The 24,472-nt window shown below is 48.0% G+C and overlaps 1 protein-coding gene across 3 annotated transcripts in view; it reads left to right on the forward strand.

Moving 5' to 3' along the window:
• Positions 1-24,472, forward strand: part of LOC147116091 (anoctamin-7-like) — a 201,937-nt gene that overhangs the window by 113,410 nt on the left and 64,055 nt on the right. For 2 of the 3 annotated variants that reach the window (XM_085990813.1, XM_085990812.1), the window contains exons 11-15: positions 7,284-7,427; positions 10,420-10,557; positions 10,998-11,096; positions 17,646-17,748; positions 19,208-19,319. In XM_085990813.1, coding sequence (XP_085846939.1) covers positions 7,284-7,427; positions 10,420-10,557; positions 10,998-11,096; positions 17,646-17,748; positions 19,208-19,319 — 596 coding nt within the window. The remainder of the gene's footprint in view (positions 1-7,283; positions 7,428-10,419; positions 10,558-10,997; positions 11,097-17,645; positions 17,749-19,207; positions 19,320-24,472) is intronic. The other variant, XM_085990814.1, reaches the window with a different exon arrangement.

Raw genomic sequence — 24,472 nt, forward strand, 5'->3', positions numbered from 1 at the left:
ACACTCTCCAAATCCAAACGCACCGAGTTGTGTGTATTCTCAGATGCGTCTGAGAAAGTTATTGGCGCGGTAGCCTACCTGAGATCCCTGGATGATGAGGGCCAAAGCAACATGGGATTTGTCCTGGGAAAGGTGAAGTTGACACCCCGGACAGAGCCCACCATACCACGCCTGGAGTTATGCGCTGCAGTATTAGCGGTGGAGATGGCAGATCTCATCCTGGATGAGATAGATTTCAAGCTTGATGCAGTGAAATTCTACTGTGACAGCAAAGTTGTGCTCGGTTACATCTCCAATGAGTCAAAGAGGTTCTTCATATATGTACACAACAGAGTTCAGCGAATAAGACAATCAACATGCCCTGACCAGTGGCACTATGTGCCCACAGAGCTGAATCCAGCTGACCTCGCCACCAGGTCAGTGCCTGCCTCCCAGCTCTCCAGTACAATGTGGTTTACCGGGCCAGCTTTCTTACACAAACCTGACCAAGCTGACCATACGGCACAAGAATCATTCAAGCTCGTCAGCCCAGAACTAGATGTGGAGGTCCATCCTCATGTGATCAGCTTAATGACTCACACCCAAGAGAGCCTACTTACCTGTGAGCACTTTGAGCGCTTTTCAACCTGGCAATCGCTCGTTAGAGCCATAGCTTTCTTAATCCATGTGGCTCGCTCTCAAGTCCGATCCTGGCAGCTCATCAAACAAATGCAGAGGTTGGCACTGGTGCAGGAAGCCTCGTTCCCCAGACGAGTTGGCTGCAGCTGAGAACATTATCATGTCAGTTCAAGTTCAGGCGTACTCTGAGGAGTACAGAGCACTTGCTGAAAAAAGAACCATTACCAAGACCAGTTCACTGTGGAAACTGAATCCAGTTTTGAATGATAACCTCATCAGAATTGGAGGACGGCTGACGCATGCAGAACTGAGCTTGCAAGAAAGGGGTCCTGTTGTCCTGCCACATTACAACATTGCTCACAAGACACCAGCATGAACTGATAGAACACCAGGGCCGCCAGTTCACTGAGGGAGCCATTCGAGCAGCCGGCTTGTGGATTGTCAGCGGCAAACAGTTGATTGGATCTGTCTTACACCAATGCGTCACATGCAGAAAGCTCAGATGGAGAATGGAGGAGCAGAAGATGGCTGATCTGCCTCCGGAACGACTTAGTTCATCGCCACCATTTTCATACGTCAGCCTGGATGTTTTTGGCCCTTGGACTATCACTACTCGCCGCACCAGAGAAGGCGCCACTCATAGCAAACGCTGGGCTATGCTATTCACTTGTATGAGCACAAGAGCTGTGCATATAGAAGTGATCGAGTCCATGGACACGTCCAGCTGCATTAATGCATTACGAAGATTCTTCACCATCCGCGGGCCAGCAAAGCAGTTAAGATCCGACTGTGGAACAAATTTCATTGGAGCCTGTCGAGAGCTAGAGTTAGGGAATGAACACAACCAAAGGCCAAGCATCCTGACATACCTAAGCCAGCAAGGTTGCAAATGGGAATTTAATCCTCCGCATGCTCCACACATGGGTGGTGCGTGGGAGCGCATGATTGGAGTGTCGCGGCGCATTCTGGACTCCATGTTGCAACAGAACAGACCACCTCAGCTGACGCACGAAGTGCTGTGCACCTTCATGGTTGAAGTGTCAGCAATCGTTAATGCGAGGCCCCTTGTTCCTGTTTCTTCCGATCCAGATTCACCATTCCTTTTGACTCCAAACATGTTACTCACACAGAAGGGCAGTGTACCCACTCCTCCTGGAGACTTCACTGACAAAGACCTCCTGAAGAGCCAGTGGAGAAGAGTACAAGCCTTGGCCAGTAAGTTCTGGAGCCGCTGGTGCACCGAGTACCTTCCCACTTTGCAAAGCCGGCGGAAGTGGAACGAGGCTCGTCGGAGTCTCCGAGAAGGTGACATCGTCTTACTGAAAGAAAGCCAAGTATCCCGCAATGAGTGGCCTATGGGTCTTGTCACCTCTGTCTTCCCCAGCAAAGACGACAGATAGAGGTGAAGGCCACTGTTCAAGGGACGGTCAAAAAGTTCTTCAGACCCATCTCAGAGGTCGTACTCCTCTTACCTAAGGAGGACTGAGTATTATTGATTCCACAGTTCTGTATGTTTTATAAGTAGTGGCATCTAATAGACGCCAGGCGGGGAGTGTTCTGCCTTATAATTGCAGGTGTTACGTTTTGTTGCCGCCAGTAGGTGGCAGTAGATGGTAATGGCCAGTAGGGTCACTCAACAGGAACAGGAAATAGTATAGTGATAAGCAAACAAAGAGGTCACAACAGCATGAAGTGTGCTGCAAGTTAATCTGCTGTAATCTTATATTGTTACGCCTTCGAAAGCATTGCCTTTTTACTCCAACCCAATACAACTGATTTGTATTGTTTCATTGACCTCATGCAAGTGTGGCATCATTAAACACCGGAGCTTGGACGCTACATCCTGACTCCCATGTCATTATTGAAAGGAGTTTGGCTGGCTGTCTAACTGCGTACAGACACATACACGTAGGGAGGACAGTACACCTCCCAATCCCACTTCACTAACTAGATTGAAATCCAAAGGACCAGGAAATGCTCACCAAACGACTTTCTTGACAGATTGTAGAGGTTTGCGATTTCGGGGTTCTCTTTAGTTGTGGCGGTCGGGGCCTACTGTACCCCGGACGTGGTGGAAGACTGCACCTGCGTTGGGTTTTCAGTCTTCGCCTGTCCGCTGATGCGTAGTTGGATTTATCGGGTAAGTACCCAATTTCCTTTGGTTAGTTATAGTTTTTAGAGTCTTTTGTTTCAAATCTTACCCAGGGGTAAGTCAGGCTAGCTTGTAGAGTGGAAACAAACTTGCGAATTTTCGACTTCTTGTTGGTTGGTTTCTTGTTGGTCGCGGTGGCTGTAACATTCGCAAAATTTCTACATTTCCCCCAAGGTTATTAATAAGAAAAGGGACCCTGCATGGACATTTTAATGAAAAAGGGTACCCAAAATGGCGTCCGCGCCTCGTGGCAGAAAGCCTGTGAGATTTTAAAAACTTGGACTCTGCGGCACAGGCAGCTCGTGGACAAATCGAAACCAAAGCTGCAGTTTCTGTGAAGAGAGACTTTGCATTTTGAAAACCAAACAGGACTTTGAATTATGGATTAGACCAAATCGGAGACAGTTCAAACCCAGTTAGGCCTGTAGTTAAGGCCATCAAGCAGTTTGCATAAATAATTGGGAACAGCTTAAGGAAGCCATCGAGGCTGGACAGGCCCATTAAGATGTATTAATAACAAAACAAGTCAATTATCTGGCCAGTAGATGTGATTACCGGCCATCCAAAAACAGTTAGAGTAGATTGCTACCGTTATTTAAAATAGCCCGCCAAGATTGGGACAAAGAACTAACCTGATTTGGCACGCAGATAAGGGCCATCCAAAGGAGTATAACTGGAGGCCCACCGGCAACCACCTCTCTCTGCTCTCAGCCTTTGCTCCGGCTCCGGCCCCTCGTCCTCGCGGCTACTGCTCTTCCCCCATCCCGCGCTTACCGCCCGGCCACTGCTCGTGCCTTCCCCATTCCTTCAGGGACGCCCGGCATCATGCCAGGCGGACACGGACAAACTAGGCCAGGCGAGGCGGGACGCGACGAGGCGAGGTGGTGAAGAAGATGAATGGAAAGACGATTGAAGAAGATCGGGCCTTCAGTCCAGCTGACCTGCGACTATCTTCATGCAAACTCCAACTGCCGGCCGAGGAAGAGGAACCATCATCCCTGCGAGGTAAAGTACCCAAGCAGAGACTTTAACTTTGGGGTACTTGTACCTGGACAACGCCCTTGCAGCAACCCGAGCCCACGTGACGATGGCAGGCTCCAGAGAGCACAAAGAGCGAACCCCAAACCCCACCGCTGTTTTGAATTCAGCAGATCTTTTGGATTGGTGAGCATGAATTCTGACCCCTCATAGCTTAATCTAGTTGGGTATAGGGGGTGGGATAAGGATAAGGGGATAGTTTGTTTTCCCTCAATGTGCCGTGTGTTCCCCATTCCCTGTATAAGTATATAGTTATTTTGTATTTTGCCTGTAAAAGTTTATACTAGTAATTTTTCATAAGATTGTGTCAATAAAAATCTTGGTTTTTGCTTACATCTAACCACCTGTCTACTCGAGTCTTTGCTGTATAGCCGCCTTGTACCTAAGTCCGGTGTCTAGAACCCAGGGGCGTGGGAGTGACTCGAACCGCTCATAAACAGTCAGAGGCATAAATGACTGGGCATACGCACCACCCCCTACATGGCCCAATATTACCTAGTTGGTGGTAATATTGTTAGTTGGTTTCTTGAGGCCTTTGGTTGCCGCGATTCCCTTTTCCTTTTGTTTCGTTCTTCTTTCCTCAAGTCTCCGATCCTCCGACTATGTACAGTGATGATGATAATGAGTAGTACTCTTTCTGAACCGTACTTTCTCTCTCCTGTACTGAACTTGAACCTTCTCAACTGCTTGTCTTGAGCTGTGTCCTCAACTGACTCTCTCAACTCGAACTGTACTGTCAACTGTCTAAGCAGGCCACAATTATACTGTGTTGAGGCCTGGCTTATCTGACCGCCAAATCTCCTCTGGTCCATTGTTAATTTTGGCGGGCTCGTTAATTTTAATAGGTTTAAATTCTCATTGAGTTTCGGGGCTGGTCCCATCTATTTTTAATTGGCTTTTAACTGGTTTCAGGATTGCTTCAAAATCAGTTTTAAATGTGCAAAGTGTTATTGGAAATCTTTGAGTGGTTAATCTGTTGTTTGATTGTCTTCTCCTGCTGGGGCCAGGGTCTCTTTTGTTGGTTGTTGGCATGTATTGTATTATTCATGTACTTGATGGCCCTGTGGGTTTTCGGCGGGAACTGTCCTCCCGTGGGCCTATTGTCTTTATGTAGAATGACTGGGACAGTCCAGGACATTCTCGGACAATCTGGCCTTTTCCAATACTCAAACTGTCTGTCCCACAGTGTCCAACCCATTCCTTTTGTTGCAGCTTTTCCACAGGCCTGAACATGCCTTTTAAAATAGCAGAAATCCTGGGGTATTGATTTTAAACCCCTTTGGCCCAATATTCCTTCAAACAGTCCAATATCTCTTCTTTTCTTGGTTTGGGGGAATCTGTATAAATTTTGCGAGCCTTACATGAGGAGTGAATTGGCTTCTGTGATGGTGGGACCTCAGGAGGAGGCCGAGATGGATCATCCACTTGGCAATTCTGGCTGAAGATAGTTGTAAAGGCTTCAGCCCTGTCTTTTGCACTCGCGTGCTGGGCTCCTCCATCATTGAGCAACAGGATGTTCATAGAGCCTCCTCCTCCCGTTAGTTGTTTAATTGTCCACCACCATTTACGACTGGATGTGGCAGGACAGCAGAGCTTTTATCTGATCTGTTGATTGTGGAATCGCTTAGCTCTGTCTATAGCATGCTGCTTCTGCTTTTTAGCATGCATGTAGTCCTGTATTGCAGCATCCCCAGGTTGGCATCTCATTTTTAGGTATGCCTGGTGCTGCTCCTGCCATGCTCTTCTACGCTCCTTATTGAACCAGGGTTGTTCCCCTGGCTTGATGGTAATGGTAGAGTGAGGGATATGCCGGGCCATGAGGTTACAGATTGTGGTGAAGTACAATTCTGCTTCCACAAAGATAAACGGCATTGTGGGCAGTGTAGATAAAAGCATAAAATTACAAAAGGATATTGATAGATTAAGTGAATGTGCAAAACTGTGGCAAATGGATTTCAATGTAAGCAAATGTGAGGTCATCCACTTTGGACCTAAAAAGGATAGAACAGGGTACTTTCTAAATGGTGAAAAGCTAAAAACAGTGGAGGTCCAAAGAGACTTGGGGGTCCAGATACATAGATCATTAAAATGTCATGAACAGGTACAGAAAATAATCAAAAAGACTAATGGAATGCTGACCTTTATATCTAGAGGACTAGAGTACAACGGGGGTAGAAGTTATGCTGCAGCTATACAAAGCCCTGGTTAGACCACACCTGGAGCACTGCGTTCAGTTCTGGGCACCACACCTTAGGAAGGATATATTGGCCTTGGAGGGAGTGCAGCGTAGGCTTACCAGAATGATACCTGGAATCCAAGGGTTAAGTTACGAGGAGAGATTACACAAATTAGGATTGTATTCCCTAGAATTTAGAAGGTTAAGGGGTGATCTAATCGAAGTTTTCAGGATATTAAGGGGAACAAATAGGGTAGTTAGAAAGAAACTATTTCTGCTGGTTGGGGATTCTAGGACTAGGGGGCATAGTCTAAAAATTAGAGTCAGACCTTTCAGGAGTGAAATTAGGAAACACGTCTACACACAAAGGATGGTAGAAGTTTGGAACTCTCTTCTGCAAATGGCAATTGATGCTAGATCAATTGTTAATTTTAAATCAGAGATTGATAGCATTTTGTTAATCAAAGGCATTAAGGGATATGGGCCAAAGGCGGGTAATTGGTGTTAGGTCGCAGATCATCCATGATCTCATTGAATGGTGGAACAGGCTCGAGGGACTGTTCCTATGTTCCTATGCTGCTGCTGATGGCCCACAGCGCCTCATGGATGCCCAGTCTTCAGCTGCTAGATCTCTTCTGAATCTATCCCATTTAGATGCATTTAAGGGGATAAACACATGAGGGAGAATGGAATAGAATGATATGCTGATAGAGTGAGAGGAAGCTCATGTGGAGCATAAACACCGGCACAGAACTGTTGAGTGAATGGCCTGTTTCTGTGCTGTAAACCTATAAGTTCCTTAACTGTAATATGAATGTCCTTGCCAATAGGGTGATTGATAAAGGAGCAGCGGGTCACAGAGATGGTGCTGAATGCAATTCACAAGTTGCATGAGGATATTTCTGATATTTTGAAGCTAGCAGTGAGGGGGACAGAGCTCCCTGGTAGGAAGAGGAGGGGAGGACTTGTCTGGAGAACGCCACGTGTGGAGCATTCTTTGAGAGGGCTATGTCTGAGTCCCCCCCCCCCCCGGCCCCCAGCTTCAACAGTTTTTTCGGGGGGTAGAGTGTTCCAGAGTTCCCCTGAATGGCCCAGCTCTAATTGTAAGGTTATGTCCCCTTGTTCTGGACTCCACCCCCCCAACCAGAGGAAATAGTTTCTCTATCCTATAAAGCCCTCAAATCATCTTAAACACCTCAATTCGATCACCCCTTAATCTTCTATATGTTAGGGTATGAATTTGTGTATTCATAAACACAGCTACATTGTTGACCATCACTATGTCTCCCTTTCCTCCAGGTGAGCCAGCTCTTTGACAATGGGGGCACCGTGTTCTTCAGTATCTTCATGTCACTGTGGGCGGTAACATTCCTTGAGTACTGGAAGAGAAAGAGTGCCACCCTGTCCCATAACTGGGACTGCTTCGACTTTGAGGAAACTGAGGTAAAAAAGGGTTCACACAAACAAAACATACCAAAGATTATTTGATCATAGAATCATAGAAATTTACAGCACAGAAGGAGGCCATTCGGCCCATCATGTCTGTGTCAGCTGAAACAGCTATCCAGCCTACTCCCACTTTCCAGCTCTTGGTCCGTATCCTTGTAGGTTATGGAAGTTCAAGTGTATATCCAAGTAGTTTACAAATGTGATGAGGGTTTCTGCCTCTACCACCCTTTCAGGCAGTGAGTTGCAGACCCCAACCATCCTCTGGGTGAAAAAAGTTCTCCTCAACTCCTCTCTAATCTTTTTACCAATTAGTTTAAATCTATGCCCCCTGGTTATTCACCTCTCTGCTAAGGGGAATAGGTGCTTCCTAGCCACTCTATCTAGGCCCCTCATAATTTTATACATCTCAATTAAGTTTCCCCTCAGCCTCCTCTGCTCCAAAGAAAACAACCCCAGCCTATCCAACCTTTCCTCATAGCTAAAATTCCCCAGCCCAGGCAACATCCTCGTAAATCTCATCTGTACGCTCTCCAGTGCAATCTTTCCTGTAATTAGGTCACCAGAACTATATGCTGTACTCTAGCTGCGGCCTAACTAGTGTTTTACACAGTTCAAGCATAACCTCCCTGCTCTTATATTCTATGCCTCAACTAATAAAGGAATGTATCCCATATGCCTTCTTAACCACCTTATCTACCTGTCCTGCTACCTTCAGGGATCTGTGGCTATGCACTCCAAGGTTCCTCTGTTCCTCTACACTTCTCAGTATCCTACCATTTATTGTGTATTCGCTTGCCTTGTTAGCCCTCCCCAAATGCATTACCTCACACTTCTCCGGATTGAATTCCATTTGCCACTTTTCTGCCCACCTGACCAATCCATTGATATCTTCCTGCAGCCTACAGCTTCGTTCTTCATTATCAACCACACTGCCAATTTTTGTATCATCTGCAAACTTCTTAATCATGCTCCCTGCACTGAAGTCTAAATCATTGATGTATACCACAAAAAGCAAGGGACTGAGTACTGAGCCTTGCGGAACCCCACTGGAAACGGCCTTCCAGTCACAAAAACACCCATCGACCATTACCCTTTGCTTCCTGCTACTGAGCCAATTTTGGCTCCAACTTGCCACTTTGCCTTGGATCCCATGGGCTTTTACTTTTCTGACCAGTCTGCCATGTGGGACCTTGTCAAAAGCCTTGCTAAAATCCATGCAGACTACATCAAATGCGCTACCCTCTTTGTTACCTCATCAAAAAATTCACCCAAGTTAGTCAGACATGACCTTCCCTTAACAAATCCATGCTGACTGTCTTTAATTAACCCGTGCCTTTTTAAATGACGATTAATACTGTCCCTCAGAATTTTTTCCAGAAATTTTCTCACCACCGAGGTTAGGCTAACTGGCCTGTAATTACTCGGTCTATCCCTCTCTCCCTTTTTAAACAATGGTACAACTTTAGCAGTCCTCCAGTACCACACCTGTAGCCAGAGAGGATTGGAAAATGATGGTCAGAGCTTCCATTATTTCCTCCCTTGCTTCTCTTACCAGCCTGAGATACATTTCTTCCGGGCCTAGCAATTTATCGACTTTCAAAGATGCTAAACCCCTTAATAGTTCCTCTCTCAATGTTTATCACATCTAATATTTCACACTCCTCCTCAACGATAATGTCTGCATCGTCCCTCTCTTTTGTGAAGACAGCTGCAAAGTATTCATGAAGAACCATACCCATGTTTTCTGCCTCCACACACATGTTACCATTTTGGACTCTAATAGGCCCTACTCTTTCTTTAGTTATTCTCTTGCACTTTATGTATTTATAAAACATCTTTGGGTTTTCCTTGATTTTACTTGCCAATGTTTTTTCATGCCCTCTCTTTGCATTCCTAATTTCCTTTTTAATTTCATCCCTGCACTTTCTATATTCCTTTAGGCTTTCTGCAGTATGTAGCTCTCAGTATCTGCAATAAGCTTCCCTTTTTTTGCCTTATCCTACCCTTGACATCCAGGGAAATGATAATTCCCAAATTCCTACTGTCGGCCATGGCTCAGTGGGTAGCATTCTCGCCTATGAGTCATAGATTCAAATCCCACCCCAGAGACTTGAGCGTAATTAATCTAGGCTGACACTCCAGTGCAGTACTGAGAGAGTGCCGTCTTTTGGATGAGACATTAAACCGAGTCCCCATCTGCCCCCTCAGGTGAACGTAAAAGATCCCATGGCACTATTTCGAAGAAGAACAGGGGAATTGTCCTGGCCAATATTTATCCCTCAACCAACATCACTAAAGCAGATTATCTGGTCATTATCACATTGCTGTTTGTGTGATCGTGCTGTGTGCAAATTGGCTGCCGCGTTTCCTACATTACAACAGTGACGACACTTCAGAAAAGTACTTCATTGGCTGTGAAGCACTTTGGGAAATCCTGAAGTCATGAAAGGCGCGATATAAATGTGCGGGTTAGGGTGATTGGCTATGATAAATTGACCCTTAGTGTTAGGGGGATTAAATACGTGGGGTTACGGGGATAGGGTGGGATATGTGTTGGTATAGGGGTTACGGGGATCGGGTGGGATATGTGTCGGTGCAGGCTCGACGGGCCGAAATGGCCTCGTATCTGCACTGTGGGGTTTCTGTGATTCTGTGATAAATGCAAGTCTTTTTTTAACAAAAATGCTTGTGTCAGTGTCTGCTGTTAAGTGTTTGCAACAGGATTAGTCTCCAGCCACAAACTGAACATTTACATAATTATTCTGACCTGAAACGTTAGTTCTGTTTCTCTCTCCACAGATGCTGTTTGACCGGCTGAGTATTTCCAGCATTTTCTGTTTTTATTGAAATAATCATATGTTGAGTTTGCTTCAAATAGCAATTGTAAATTGGGAAACTGGGCTAATTGGTGATCAATTGTGTACCTACATCACGCTGATGTCCACTTCATTCAGACGATTTAATTTATTTGGGGTTTTCATTTCAGGAGCGCCCTAGGCCCGAGTTCACTGCCGTGGCTCCCATGACTATAAAAAATCCAATCACGGGGACAGAGGAGCCCTACTTTCCAGAGGAGAACAGGATCAAGCGTATTATCACGAGCTCCATGGTGATTCTGCTCCTGGTAGGAAGGGCCATTCATTAAATAAGACATGCATTCCATTACTTTCCATTCACAACATTTCTTCTCTGATTCATTCCTGTCCTGGTCCAGCGAGTGGTCACTCTGCCTGCACCATGTCTACACCCAGGAGACTTTGGTCCCCCTGAAGACAGATGGCCAGCTCATTATCTTACTGCTGGGATCAGGGTCAAAGTGGTGACAGTGCCGTGAGGCAATTGTGGCACCACTGGACAGCTTGGATGTTAAGAGGGGGTCTGTAACACTGCAATGGCAATAACCTCAAAATATCAGGGTGTGTATATAGCAAAATTAAGTAAAGGAAAATACATGCTTTTAGATATAGTGCAGTTAATAGTAAACATTGTGCCTGTGGTATTGACTAACTGGGTACTGGGTGTCACTGAGCGGCCATTCACTAATTCTGGATGTCCTTCCTTCAGGTTGTGGTGGTGCTGATCTTCTTGATGTCTGTCATTCTGTACCGCACCATCGTTAGCATCCTCATGTATGAGACAGGCAATACCATAATCATGGCAACAGTGAGTATGTTGCTCCCCAGTGGCAATGTTCAAGGTTAAAGAAAGAAAGACTTGCATTTATATAGTGCCTTTCACAACCTCCGGACGTCCCAAAGCACTTTACAGCCAATGAAGTACTTTTTAGATGTGTAGTCACTGTTGTAATGTAGGAAACGCTGCAACCAATATGTGCAAGGTCCCACAAACAGCAATGTGATAATGATCAGATAATCTTGTAGTGCATGTACCTTTAAGAGCCCCTGTGTACTGTAATACCGGTAGTGACCACTCGGGTATATAAGCCTGTATAGCGTCTTGTATCTTTTAGTTCACCTCCAGACTTTGTTCAGTAAACACCTGTTAAACCAACTCCTGCATTCCGTGTCTCCATTAACACACGGATACAACAGTGGCGACGAATTGGAAACGGACTTACCTGCAATTCGGCAGCACCTCAAGGAGATCGATTCCTCAGACGAAGGTCGAAGAAGAAAAAAAAAAACTGGTTTCACCAGCTAGCCGGGCTGGTGGCAGGTACTGCACTAATCCTTCCTGGGCGGCGGGCTGGGGCTCGATCGGGTGGCTCTGCAGCGGGGCTGAGCAGCGAGTCGGAAGGCGGAGGCAAACAGAGACGGAGGGTGGAGCACTCGGGAGACGGCCGGCGCTGCAAAGCAGGTCGGCATTCGGACCAAGCAGAGGGAGGGAAAAGTCCCAGAGAGTCCGGCAGGGACGAGTCTCCAACTATTAGAAATATCTGTGTAAATAAAAAACACGGAGAACAGCATTGTCAGCGGCGGGAAAGCGCGGGAGGCGCCATTTTTTCTCGGCAGGGAAGAAAGGAAAGCGCGGGAGGCGCCATTTTTGATTTTCAGGATGCCTAAGACTGGCAATATTACTGCTTTTGATAGTGATATAGAGGATTGGACCACATATGTGGAAAGAGTGGAGGTATATTGCACAGCAAATGAAGTAGAGGATGATAAAAAGGCATCGGTACTTCTAAATCTGATGGGCGCAAGGACATACGGGCTGTTACGAAACTTAATCACTCCAGCCAAACCGATGGACAAGAATTTTAAGGAGATTGTTGATACCCTACAGGAGCACTTAAACCCAACACCGCTGCTGATAGCGGAACGATTCAAATTCTTCAGGAGGAATCCAGCACAAGAATGAAAGTAACGCTGATTACCTCACCGAATTAAAAAAGCTGTCAAAGCACTGCCAATTCAGGGCAGGACTGGCAGATTCTCTACGAGACAAATTCGTCTGCGGTCTCCTAAGTGAAGGAACACAGAAAAGGCTACTTTCTGAGAAAGATTTGACACTGGACAAGGCTTTCAGTGTGGCTGTATCATACGAAGCAGCAGCAAGAGGAGCTGCAGAGATACAGCAAAAGCCACAGGACTTCGGCACCCATGAAATGACACGGGGTTTCGAGAGATGTTATCGCTGCGGCAGATCCACCCATGACCAGAGGGACTGCTGGTTCAAGGACAAAGCATGCAGGCAATGCGGAAAGATGGGACACATTGCACGTGTATGCCGATCTGGAAACAAAAAATCCACTTACAAGAAAAAAAATCAATAAGGAAAAGTACAGAAAGGTACAAATGATGACTGACAGTAGCTCCGAAGACCAGAAGAGCGATAGCGACTCCGGAAACAAGAGACTAAGCTGTCTCAAATTACATAATGTAATTGCCAAAGAAGATTACCAGACCATTTGGATTACTCTCACGATACCGGGGTCCCCAGTTAAAATGGAGCTAGATACAGGATCAGCTCTGACCGTCATAAGTCACAGAAATCACAGAAACCCCACAGTGCAGATAGAGGCCATTTCGGCCCATCGAGCCTGCACCGACACATATCCCACCCGATCCCCGTAACCCCTACACCAACACATATCCCACCCTATCCCCACGTATTTAATCCCCCTAACACTAAGGGTCAATTTATCATAGCCAATCAACCTAACCCGCACATCTTTGGACTGTGGGAGGAAACCGGAGCACCCGGAGGAAACCCACGCAAACACGGGGAGAATGTGCAAACTCGATGGGATTACGAGCGGCTATTTCCGCATATACCTTTGAAAGACACATCCATTATCTTGAAGACATATACGGGGCAGAAAGTATACCCCAGAGGGAAAATAAGGGTGCCTGTTGTATACAACGGCAAGGAAATACAGAAGTTGTATTTATACGTTCTGCAAGATGGTGGTCCACCGTTGTTGGGACGTGAATGGATCAGGAAGATACGTTTAGACTGGCACTCCATTCAGGCACTGACGGTGACCAGTAAGAAAAAAAATGATGATGACGTCATACCTGAACAATTAAAAGACATCTTGGCTAACGCCAAAGAAGTGTTTCAACAGGAACTAGGAACATTGAAAGGCGTCACCGCCTCAATAAAAGTGGAAGATGCGGCAATTCCCAAGTTTTTTAAGGCAAGGCCGGTGCCATACGCAATTCGTCCAGCAGTCGAGGCAGAGCTGGAGAATTTGGAAAAAGCAGGCGTGTTATCCAAGGTAGATTGGAGTGAGTGGGCAACACCCATCGTCCCGGTCTTGAAGAAAACGTTGAATAATGATAAATCTGAAGAACAGAGAAAAATTTGCATCTGTGGGGACTTCAAGGTGACTGTAAACCCGGTCCTTCACACGATACAGTATCCTCTTCCGAGGATAGAAGATATTTTCGCCTCGCTATCCGGAGGGAAACGTTTCACCAAAATTGACTTGGCACAGGCATATCTACAGATGGAGGTTGAGGAGGCCTCTTAAAAGTATCTCACGATAAACACACACAAAGGCCTGTACCAGTACAATCGACTGGTTTTCGGAGTAGCATCAGCTCCAGCTATCTGGCAAAGAGCTATGGAGCAAGTCCTGCAAGGGATTCCGGGGACTCAATGCTACCTAGACGACATCCTTGTAACAGGAGAAAACGACAACGAGCACCTTGCCAATTTGGAGCAGGTGCTCACTAGGCTGAGAGAACGGGGCCTACGAGCAAATTGCCCCAAGTGCGAATTTTTCCAGAAACAAATATCATATTGTGGCCATATAATTAACGAAGAAGGGTTACATAAGTCACCTGAAAAAATTGAAGCGGTCATAAAAGCCCCAGCACCTGAAAATGTCTCACAATTAAGGTAGTTCCTGGGATTGATAAATTACTATCATAAATTTTTACCGAACTTGTCAACTGTTCTGCACCCTCTTAACGCACTGCTACAAACGGGAGTAATTTGGAAATGGAGCGAAGACTGTAAACGTGCCTTCCATAAATGCAAAGGCTTCATCACGTCCAAGGAAGTGTTGGATCATTACAACCCATCACTGCCAATCAGACTGACATGCGATGCATCCCCTTACGGCGTAGGAGCGGTATTATCGCATAGATTCCCTGATGGCTTGGAGCGGCCGATAGCTGAGTTCAATGGGGGTGACGCAAAAGCTGAGCGTAACTATGCCCAGATCGACAGGGAAGCACTCAGCCTGGTGTGGGGAGTGAAGAAATTCAACCATTACCTACGCAGACAAAAATTTACCTTGTTGACTGACCATCAACCCCTCGTCTCCATATTCAACCCTAAAAAGGGCGTTCCCATTATGACAGCGCAAAGGCTACAGAGGTGGTCCCTTTTCCTAGGGGCACACCAATATGACATAGAATACAAAGTCACAACAGCATGGGAATGCTGACGGTTTATCGCGCCTACCGTTGCCAACGGTAGAAGAGGCACCTACAGTGGACCCAGTGGAGATGTTCCACTCAACCATAGTGGAATGTCTACCAGTAACAAATTCTACCATTGAAAAGGAAACGAGAAATGACCCGACTCTCTCACGAGTCTACGATTTAACGGTGAAGGGATGGCCAGCACATGGCGAACCACTGTTGCCAGCATTCTCGCAAAGAAGAGAACAGCTGTCAGTGTGCCGAGGAACCTTGATGTGTGGATCCAGAGTGGTGATTCCACCCAAACTCCAGGATAAAGTGCTAAAGGAGCTTCACGAGGGGCATCTGGGTGGAGTGAAAATGAAGAACCTAGCCAGAGCGTTTGTGTGGTGGCCAGGTATCGATGGAGACATCGAAGAAATGACCAAGAGCTGTCTAGGATGCCAGAAGGTCCAAAACGCCCCACCACAAGCCCCTCTACATCCATGGGAGTGGCCCTCATCTCCATGGCAAAGGGTACATATCGACTTTGCTGGTCCATTTATGGACTCAATGTTCTTAATCGTGGTTGATGCACACTCCAAGTGGCCGGAGGTAATAAAGATGTCCTCCACCACCACGGAAAAAACCATCACAGTATTAAGGACCATATTTGCCAGGAATGGGCTGCCTGAACAGATCTGTTCTGATAATGGACCGCAATTTGTGTCCGAAGGATTCAGGAAGATCTTAAAAAACAATGGGGTTAAGCACTACACGTCCGCCCCATACCATCCCGCCACCAATGGATTGGCTGAAAGGTTTGTCCAGACCTTCAAGAAGGCCATAAAGGCCATGGGTAATGAAGACATAAATCTACAACATAAGGTAGATAACTTCTTGTTTGCGTACAGGAATGCAACACATGTGGTTACAAACCAAACTCCCGCCATGATGTTTTTCAATAGAAGACTAAGATGCCGGCTGGATTTGATCAAACCAAACATCAGAAGGGACGTAGAGAACCGGCAATTTCAAGGCATGAATGAAAGGCCAACTAGAACCTTCCAGATAGGTCAACAAGTTTTGGCCCGGGACTACCGTACCGAGAAATGGCAGCCTGGAACTATTTGCACACGACTAGGACCGCTGATGTATACCGTGGACATTGGAGAAAGCATAATAAGGCGCCATGCTGACCAGATCATAGAGTCATCCGAAAAGGGACAACCTACACCACAACTCTATACGCCTAATGATGAAGCAGAGATACCCATAGTATCTACCTCCGATCCGGTGATACTGGAACCAGATGAACCCGACACTGGCATTCAAGCCGAATCGACCTTGCCAAAAGAACCTACTACACCACCGAAAACTACTACACCACCGAGGCGTTATCCGGACCGAGTCAGGAAGCCTCCAGAGAGACTGACTTATAATTGATTAACTGCAGCAAATGTATAGATTATTGTTCTTGTAAACATGTTAATTAATGATTACTTAAAATGTTATGTACTAATTATCTAAAAGGGGAGGAATTGTAGTGTATGTACCTTTAAGAGCCCCTGTGTACTGCAATACCAGTAGTGACCACTCGGGTATATAAGCCTGTATAGCGTCTTGTATCTTTTAGTTCACCTCCAGACTTTGTTCAGTAAACACCTGTTAAACCAACTCCTGCATTCCGTGTCTCCATTAACACACGGATACAACAAATCTGTTTTAGGTGTTGGGTGAGGGATAAATATTGGTCACGACACCGGGGAGAACTCCCCTGCTCGTCTTCAAAATAGTGCCATGGGGTCTTTTATGTCCAGCTGAGAGGGCAGACCAGGCCTCGGTTTAACGTCTCATCCGAAAGACGGCACCTCCAACATTGCAGCCCTCCCTCAGTACCGCACTGGAATGTCAGTACTGGATTATGTGCTCAAGTCTCTGAGGGGTGGGACTTGAACCCACAACCTTATGAATCGGAGGCAAGAGCTCTACCAACTGAGCCACGACTGACCCCTGCCATAAAATGGCTGTAGAACTCATTATAAAAAAAACAGAAAGCTCAGTGGTAAATACACGTCATGGTGCGCTGGCCCGAACAGAGCAGGAGAAGCCCAGGTTCAATCCCTTGTCTGTGCTGAGCGGGCTTATCTCAAACCAGGATGGCATTTGAGGGGCTATAAATGGCCTCGGGTACCCCTGGTCTAGAGGGGGGGCGGAAATCAGCCAGGGCTCCTGATCCTAATCTTTGTGCAGGGGTCCAACTGTAAGGAGCATAACTGGAGGCACCAAATGAGGAACAGGACATTGCCCAATTGTAATACTCACACAGTTCAACAGCCCACCAGGGCTCCAGTGAAAAATGAGGTACTGCTGACATTTGCAAGTGTACTCTGACATTCATCAGTCTTTAGAAGAGAGAAGGCGAAGAACATAATTTTTTTTCATGTAAAAAAATCTTTTGTTTGACAACATTCCCTTTCAGGAGCTCACTGGGTGTGCTGGTCGAGGTTGTTGGTGCCCTCCTATTAAATAGTGTCTGATGCCCATTTTGCTGCTGAGAGAGGTCCACTGGATGGGGGAAATCTAGAAATTGCCACAGTCTGCTCATTTACATTTACAATGACAGAGCAGGATAGACAGGGCCAATCGTGGGGGGGGGAGGCAGGGTCATGGGTCAATCAGAGGGGGGGAGGCAGGGTCATGGGTTAATCGGGAGAGACAGTGTCAAGGGTCAATCGGGGAACAATTAGCTCTCCATATATTTTAAATCTATAACTTCCTGTATTTTAAATCAATAACTCCTCGTATTTAATTAAATGACCCACTGCATGTTAAATCAGTATCTACCCCTAGTCTATAGTTTGTTATAATCTGTATTGTACTCTGTCCTCTCCAGGCATCCAGGATTGCCAGCATAACCGGATCAGTGGTCAACCTGCTGTTCATTCTCTTATTGGCTCGAGTGTATACATCATTAGCCCATTTCCTAACCAAATGGGGTAAGCGCCAGCTCGATACACATTGCTCATTGGTATATAGAGAGTGGAACCATTTTATTGATTCTCTGGGTCGCTTGTCATTCCAAACCGCAGGCCCTGTGGAGGGCCGTTTATTCCGATATCTATTGCGGTCTCGCTGCGTGTTGTGTCCCCCATAACTTGCTGCAATGGCAGATTATCAGGGGTTCCGATGTAAGCATTGCTGATTCGACCCCAGTTCTAACAGATGGACTGAGGCATTCTGAAAGCACCAGTACTGGAACTAGTTCAGATAGTCGAAAGAAAGACTTGCATTTATATAGCACCTTTCAAAACCTCAGGACGTCTCAAAGCGCTTCACAGCCAATAAAGTGCTTTTAAAGTGTAGTCACTGATGTAATGTGGGAGACTCAGCAGCCAATTTGGACTCGGCAAGCTCCCACAAACAGCATAGGTAATGGGACCAGGATTGGCTCCGATAGTGGTTCATTTCATTGGCTGTCGTGCAAGAGCAGAAGCACCTTTTTTTTTAGCCCATATTCTTTATAATCTTGAAAACCCAAGGTGATCCTCGGTTAGCTCTTCAATAGAGCACCCATAGCTACATCCAGTCTTCGTTCAGTTCTCCACTGAGCAAAGAGCTGAGAGACTGGGGTATCGGAACAGGAAAAAATAAAGTGATCAGAATGGGACTGGGCTGGGAACATAGGATCAGGAGTAGGCCATTCAGCCCCTCGAGCCTGTTCCCCCATTCATGGCTGATCTGTATCTTAACTCCATTTATCTAACCTTCAATACCCTTGCCTAACACAAATCTATCAGTCTCAGTTTTGAAATTTTCAATAGATCCACAGCCTCAGCCACTTTTTGGGGGAGTGAGTTCCAGATTTCCACTGCCCTTTGTGTGAAGCAGTGCTTCCTGGCATCAACCCTGAATGACCTAGCTCTAATTTTAAGGTTCTACCCCCTTGTTCTGGACTCTCCCATCAGAGGAAATAGTTTCCCTCTATCTACCCTATCAAATCCTTCAATCATCTTAAACACCTCAATTAGATCACCCCTTAATCTTCTATACTCGAGGGAATACAAGTCTAGTCGATGCAACCTGTCCTCATAATGTAACCCTTTTAGCCCCGGTATCATTCTGGTGAATCTGCGCTGCAGCCCCTCCAAGGTCAATATATCCTTCCTGAGGTGCGGTGCCCAGAACTGAACTCGGTACTCCAGATGAGGTCTAACCAGAGCTTTATTAACACCTCAATTAGATCACCCCTTAATCTTCGGGATGATGGAAAAAGCTGCAATGGAGGACTGGCCTAGAGGCGGGCAGGCGTGCCCCAGAATGGCCTGGACTTCTGTCGAAAGGCATAAGCACTGCTGTGTATGACAGGGAGCTGGAGAAGAGAGGAAGGAAATAAACCTATTGTTTATCTTTGTATTATCTGGGACACATTTAATCTCTTTGCTCCATCTGTTCCAGAAATGCACAGGACTCAGTCCAAATACGAAGACGCCTTCATCTTCAAGGTGTTTGTTTTTCAGTTTATCAACTTCTACTCCTCCCCGATCTACATTGCTTTCTTCAAAGGCCGGTGAGCAGCACTTGTCCTGTTAAAGCCAATTGGTGCCAAGTCTCTTTGGGCTTTCCCATGTGTTAAGTCCTCCTCTCTCAAACAGGCTAGCTCTCGCTGAGATATAGTTCCGAAAGTGCCAACTCTTGCTGGGATATAGTTCCGGGAGAGCCGACTCTCACTGGGATATAGTTCCGGGAGTGCTGACTCTCTCGCTGGGATATAGTTCTGGTAGTGCTGACTCTCACTGGGATATAGTTCCGCAAGTGCTGACTCTTGCTGGGATATAGTTCCGGGAGTGCTGACTCTCACTGGGATATAGTACCGGTCATTCTGACTCTCGCTGGAATATAGTTCCGGGAGTGCCGGCTCTCACTGGGATGTAGTTCCGGGAGTGCCGACTCTCGCTGGGATATAGTTCCGGGAGTGCTGACTCTCGCTAGGATATAGTTCCGGTCATTCTGACTCTCGCTGGGATATAGTTCCGGGAGTGCCGTCTCTCACTGGGATGTAGTTCCGGGAGTGCCGACTCTCGCTGGGATATAGTTCCGGGAGTGCCGACTCTCGCTGGGATATCGTTCCAGGAGTGCCGGCTCTCGCTGGGATATAGTTCCAGGCATTCTGACTCTCGCTGGGATATGGTTCCAGGAGTGCCGACTCTTGCTGGGATATAGCTCTGGGCATTCTGACTCGCTGGGATATAGTTCCAGGCATTCTGACTCTCGCAGGGATATGGTTCCAGGAGTGCCGACTCTCGCTGGGATATAGTTCCAGGAGTGCTGACACTCGCTGGGATATAGTTCCTGGAGTGCCGACTCTTGCTGGGATATAGTTCTGGGAGTGCTGACTGTCGCTGGGATATAGTTCCGGGAGAGCCGGCTCTCGCTGGGATATAGTTCCAGGAGTGCTGACCCTCGCTGGGATATAGCTCCCGGAGTGCCAACTCTCGCTGGGATATAATTCCGGTAGTGCTGACTCACGCTGGGATATAGTTCCGGGCATTCTGACTCTTGCTGGGATATAGTTCTGGGAGTGCCGGCTCTCGCTGGGATATAGTTCTGGTAGTGCTGACTCTCACTGGGATATAGTTCCGGGAGTGCCGACTCTCACTGGGATATAGTTCCGGGAGTGCCGACTCTCACTGGGATATAGTTCCGGGAGTGCTAACTCTCGCTGGGATATAGTTCCGGGAGTACCGGCTCTCACTGGGATATAGTTCCGGGAGTGCCGACTCTCGCTGGGATATAGTTCCGGGAGTGCCGACTCTCACTGGGATATGGTTCCAGGAGTGCTAACTCTCACTGGGATATAGTTCCGCGAGTGCTGACTCTCGCTGGGATATAGTTCCGGGAGTGCCGACTCTCGCTGGGATATAGTTCCAGGAGTGCCGACTCTCGCTGGGATATAGTTCCGGGAGTGCCGGCTCTCACTGGGTTATTGTTCCGAGCATTCTGACTCTCGCTGGGATATAGTTCCAGGCATTCTGACTCTCGCTGGGATATAGTTCCAGGCATTCTGACTCTCGCAGGGCTATGGTTCCAGGAGTGCCGACTCTCGCTGGGATATAGTTCTGGGAGTGCTGACTCTCGCTGGGATATAGTTCCTGGAGTGCCGACCCTCGCTGGGATATAGTTCCGGGAGAGCCGACTCTCGCTGGGATATGGTTCCTGGAGTGCTGACTCTCACTGGGATATAGTTCCGGGAGTGCTGACTCTCGCTGGGATATAGTTCTGGGAATGCTGACTCTCACTGGGATATGGTTCCAGGGGGTGTCGGCTCTCGCTGGGATATGGTTGTGCAACTCCTACTCTCGCTGGGATATAGTTCCAGGGGTTATGGCTCTCGCTGGGATATGGTTTCGGGGTTCTGACACTCACTGGGATATGGTTTCGGGATTCACTGCCATATGGTTTCGGCAGTTCCGACACTCGCTGGGATATAGTTCCGGGAGTGATGACTCTCACTGGGATATAGTTCCAGAAGTGCCAACTTTCGCTGGGATATAGTTCCGGAAGTGCCGACTCTTGCTGGGATATGGTTCCAGGAGTGCCAACTCTCGCTGGGATACAGTTCCAGGCATTCTGACTCTCCCTGGGATGTAGTTCTGGGAGTGCCAACTCTTGCTGGGATATAGTTCCGGGAGAACCGACTCTCACTGGGATATAATTCCGGGAGTGCCGACTCTCGCTGGGATATTGTTCCGGGAGTGCCGACTCTCGCTGGGATATAGTTCCAGGAGTGCTGAATCTCGCTGGGATATAGTTCCAGGAGTGCTGAATCTCGCTGGGATATGGTTTCCGGGGTTATGGCTCTCGCTGGGATATAGTTCCGGGAGTGCCGGCTCTCGCTGCGATATAGTTCCGGGAGTGTCAACTCTCGCTGGGATACAGTTCCGGGAATGCTGGCTCTCACTGGGATATAATTCCGGGAGTGCCGACTCTCGCTGGGATATTGTTCCGGGAGTGCCGACTCTCGCTGGGATATAGTTCCGGGAGTGCTGAATCTCGCTGGGATATGGTTTCCGGGGTTATGGCTCTCGCTGGGATATAGTTCCGGGAGTGTCGGCTCTCGCTGCGATATAGTTCCGGGAGTGTCAACTCTCGCTGGGATATATTTCCGGGAGCGCCAACTCTCACTGGGATGTGGTTCCAGGAGTGCTGACTCTTACTGGGATATAGTTCCGGGAGTGCTGAATCTCGCTGGGATATGGTTTCCGGGGTTATGGCTCTCGCTGGGATATAGTTCCAGGAGTGTCGGCTCTCGCTGCGATATAGTTCCGGGAGTGTCAACTCTCGCTGGGATATATTTCCGGGAGCGCCAACTCTCACTGGGATGTGGTTCCAGGAGTGCTGACTCTCGCTGGGATATAGTTCCGGGAATGCTGGTGCTCGCCGGGATATAATTCCAGGAGTGCCGACTCTCGCTGGGATATAGTTCCGGGAGTGCCGACTCTTGCTGGGATATAGTTCCGGGAGTGCTGACACTCACTGGGATATGGTTTCGGGGGTTATGGCTCTCGCTGGGATATAGTTCCGGGAGTGTCGGCTCTCGCTGCGATATAGTTCCGGGAGTGTCGACTCTCGCTGCGATATAGTTCCAGGGGTTATGACTCTCGCTGGGATATAGTTCCAGGAGTGCTGACTCTCGCTGGGATATAGTTCCGGGCATTCTGACTTTCGCTGGGATATAGTTCCGGGAGTGCTGACTCTCGCTGGGATATAGTTCCGGGAGTGCTGACTCTCGCTGGGATATGGTTCCAGGAGTGCTGACTCTCGCTGGGATATAGTTCCGGGAGTGCTGACTCTCGCTGGGATATAGTTCCGGGAGTGCTGACTGTCGCTGGGATATAGTACCGGGAGAGCCGGCTCTCACTGGGATATAGTCCCGGGAGTGCTGACCCTCGCTGGGATATAGTTCCGGGAGTGCCAACTCTCGCTGGGATATAGTTCCGGGAGTGCCGACTCTCGCTGGGATATAATTCCGAGCATTCTGACTCTTGCTGGGATATAGTTCCAGGAGTGCCGGCTCTCACTGGGATATAGTTCCGAGCGTTCTGACTCTTGCTGGGATATAGTTCCGGGCATTCTGACTCTTGCTGGGATATAGTTCCGGGAGTGCCGACTCTCACTGGGATATAGTTCCGGGAGTGCTGACTCTCTCGCTGGGATATAGTTCTGGTAGTGCTGACTCTCACTGGGATATAGTTCCGCGAGTGCTGACTCTTGCTGGGATATAGTTCCGGGAGTGCTGACTCTCGCTGGGATATAGTTCCGGTCATTCTGACTCTCGCTGGGATATAGTTCCGGGAGTGCCGGCTCTCACTGGGATGTAGTTCCGGGAGTGCCGACTCTCGCTGGGATATAGTTCCGGGAGTGCTGACTCTCGCTGGGATATAGTTCCGGTCATTCTGACTCTCGCTGGGATATAGTTCCGGGAGTGCCGGCTCTCACTGGGATGTAGTTCCGGGAGTGCCGACTCTCGCTGGGATATAGTTCCGGGAGTGCCGACTCTCGCTGGGATATTGTTCCAGGAGTGCCGGCTCTCGCTGGGATATAGTTCTGGGAGTGCAGACTCTCACTGGGATATAGTTCCTGGAGTGCCGACTCTCGCTGGGATATAGTTCCCGGAGTGCTGACTCTTGCTGGGATATAGTTCCGGGCATTCTGACTCTCGCTGGGATATGGTTCCAGGAGTGCCGATTCTTGCTGGGATATAGTTCTGGGCATTCTGACTCTCGCTGGGATATAGTTCCAGGCATTCTGACTCTCGCAGGGATATGGTTCCAGGAGTGCCGACTCTCGCTGGGATATAGTTCCAGGAGTGCTGACACTCGCTGGGATATAGTTCCTGGAGTGCCGACTCTTGCTGGGATATAGTTCCGGGAGTGCTAACTCTCACTGGGATATAGTTCCGGGAGTGCCGACTCTCGCTGGGATATACTTCCGGGAGTGCTAACTCTCACTGGGATATAGTTCCAGGAGTGCCGGCTCTCACTGGGATATAGTTCCGGGAGTGCCGACTCTCGCTGGGATATAGTTCCGGAAGTGCCGACTCTCGCTGGGATATAGTTCCGGGAGTGCCGGCTCTCACTGGGATATAGTTCCGGGAGTGCCGATTCTCACTGGGATATAGTTCCGGGAGTGCTAACTCTCACTGGGATATAGTTCCGGGAGTACCGGCTCTCACTGGGATATAGTTCCGGGAGTGCCGACTCTCGCTGGGATATAGTTCCGGGAGTGCCGACTCTCACTAGGATATGGTTCCAGGAGTGCCAACTCTCACTGGGATATAGTTCCGCGAGTGCTGACTCTCGCTGGGATATAGTTCCGGGAGTGCCAACTCTCGCTGGGATATAGTTCCAGGAGTGCCGACTCTCGCTGGGATATAGTTCCGGGAGTGCCGGCTCTCGCTGGGTTATTGTTCTGAGCATTCTGACTCTCGCTGGGATATAGTTCCAGGCATTCTGACTCTCGCTGGGATATAGTTCCGGGCATTCTGACTCTCACTGGGATATGGTTCCAGGAGTGCCAACTCTTGCTGGGATATAGTTCCGGGCATTCTGACTCTCGCTGGGATATAGTTCCAGGCATTCTGACTCTCGCAGGGCTATGGTTCCAGGAGTGCCGACTCTCGCTGGGATATAGTTCTGGGAGTGCTGACTCTCGCTGGGATAT

The sequence above is a fragment of the Somniosus microcephalus genome, chromosome 6 (assembly GCF_052327205.1).
Source record: "Somniosus microcephalus isolate GS21.2 chromosome 6, FLI_Smic_1.0, whole genome shotgun sequence".
Classification (NCBI taxonomy): domain Eukaryota; kingdom Metazoa; phylum Chordata; class Chondrichthyes; order Squaliformes; family Somniosidae; genus Somniosus; species Somniosus microcephalus.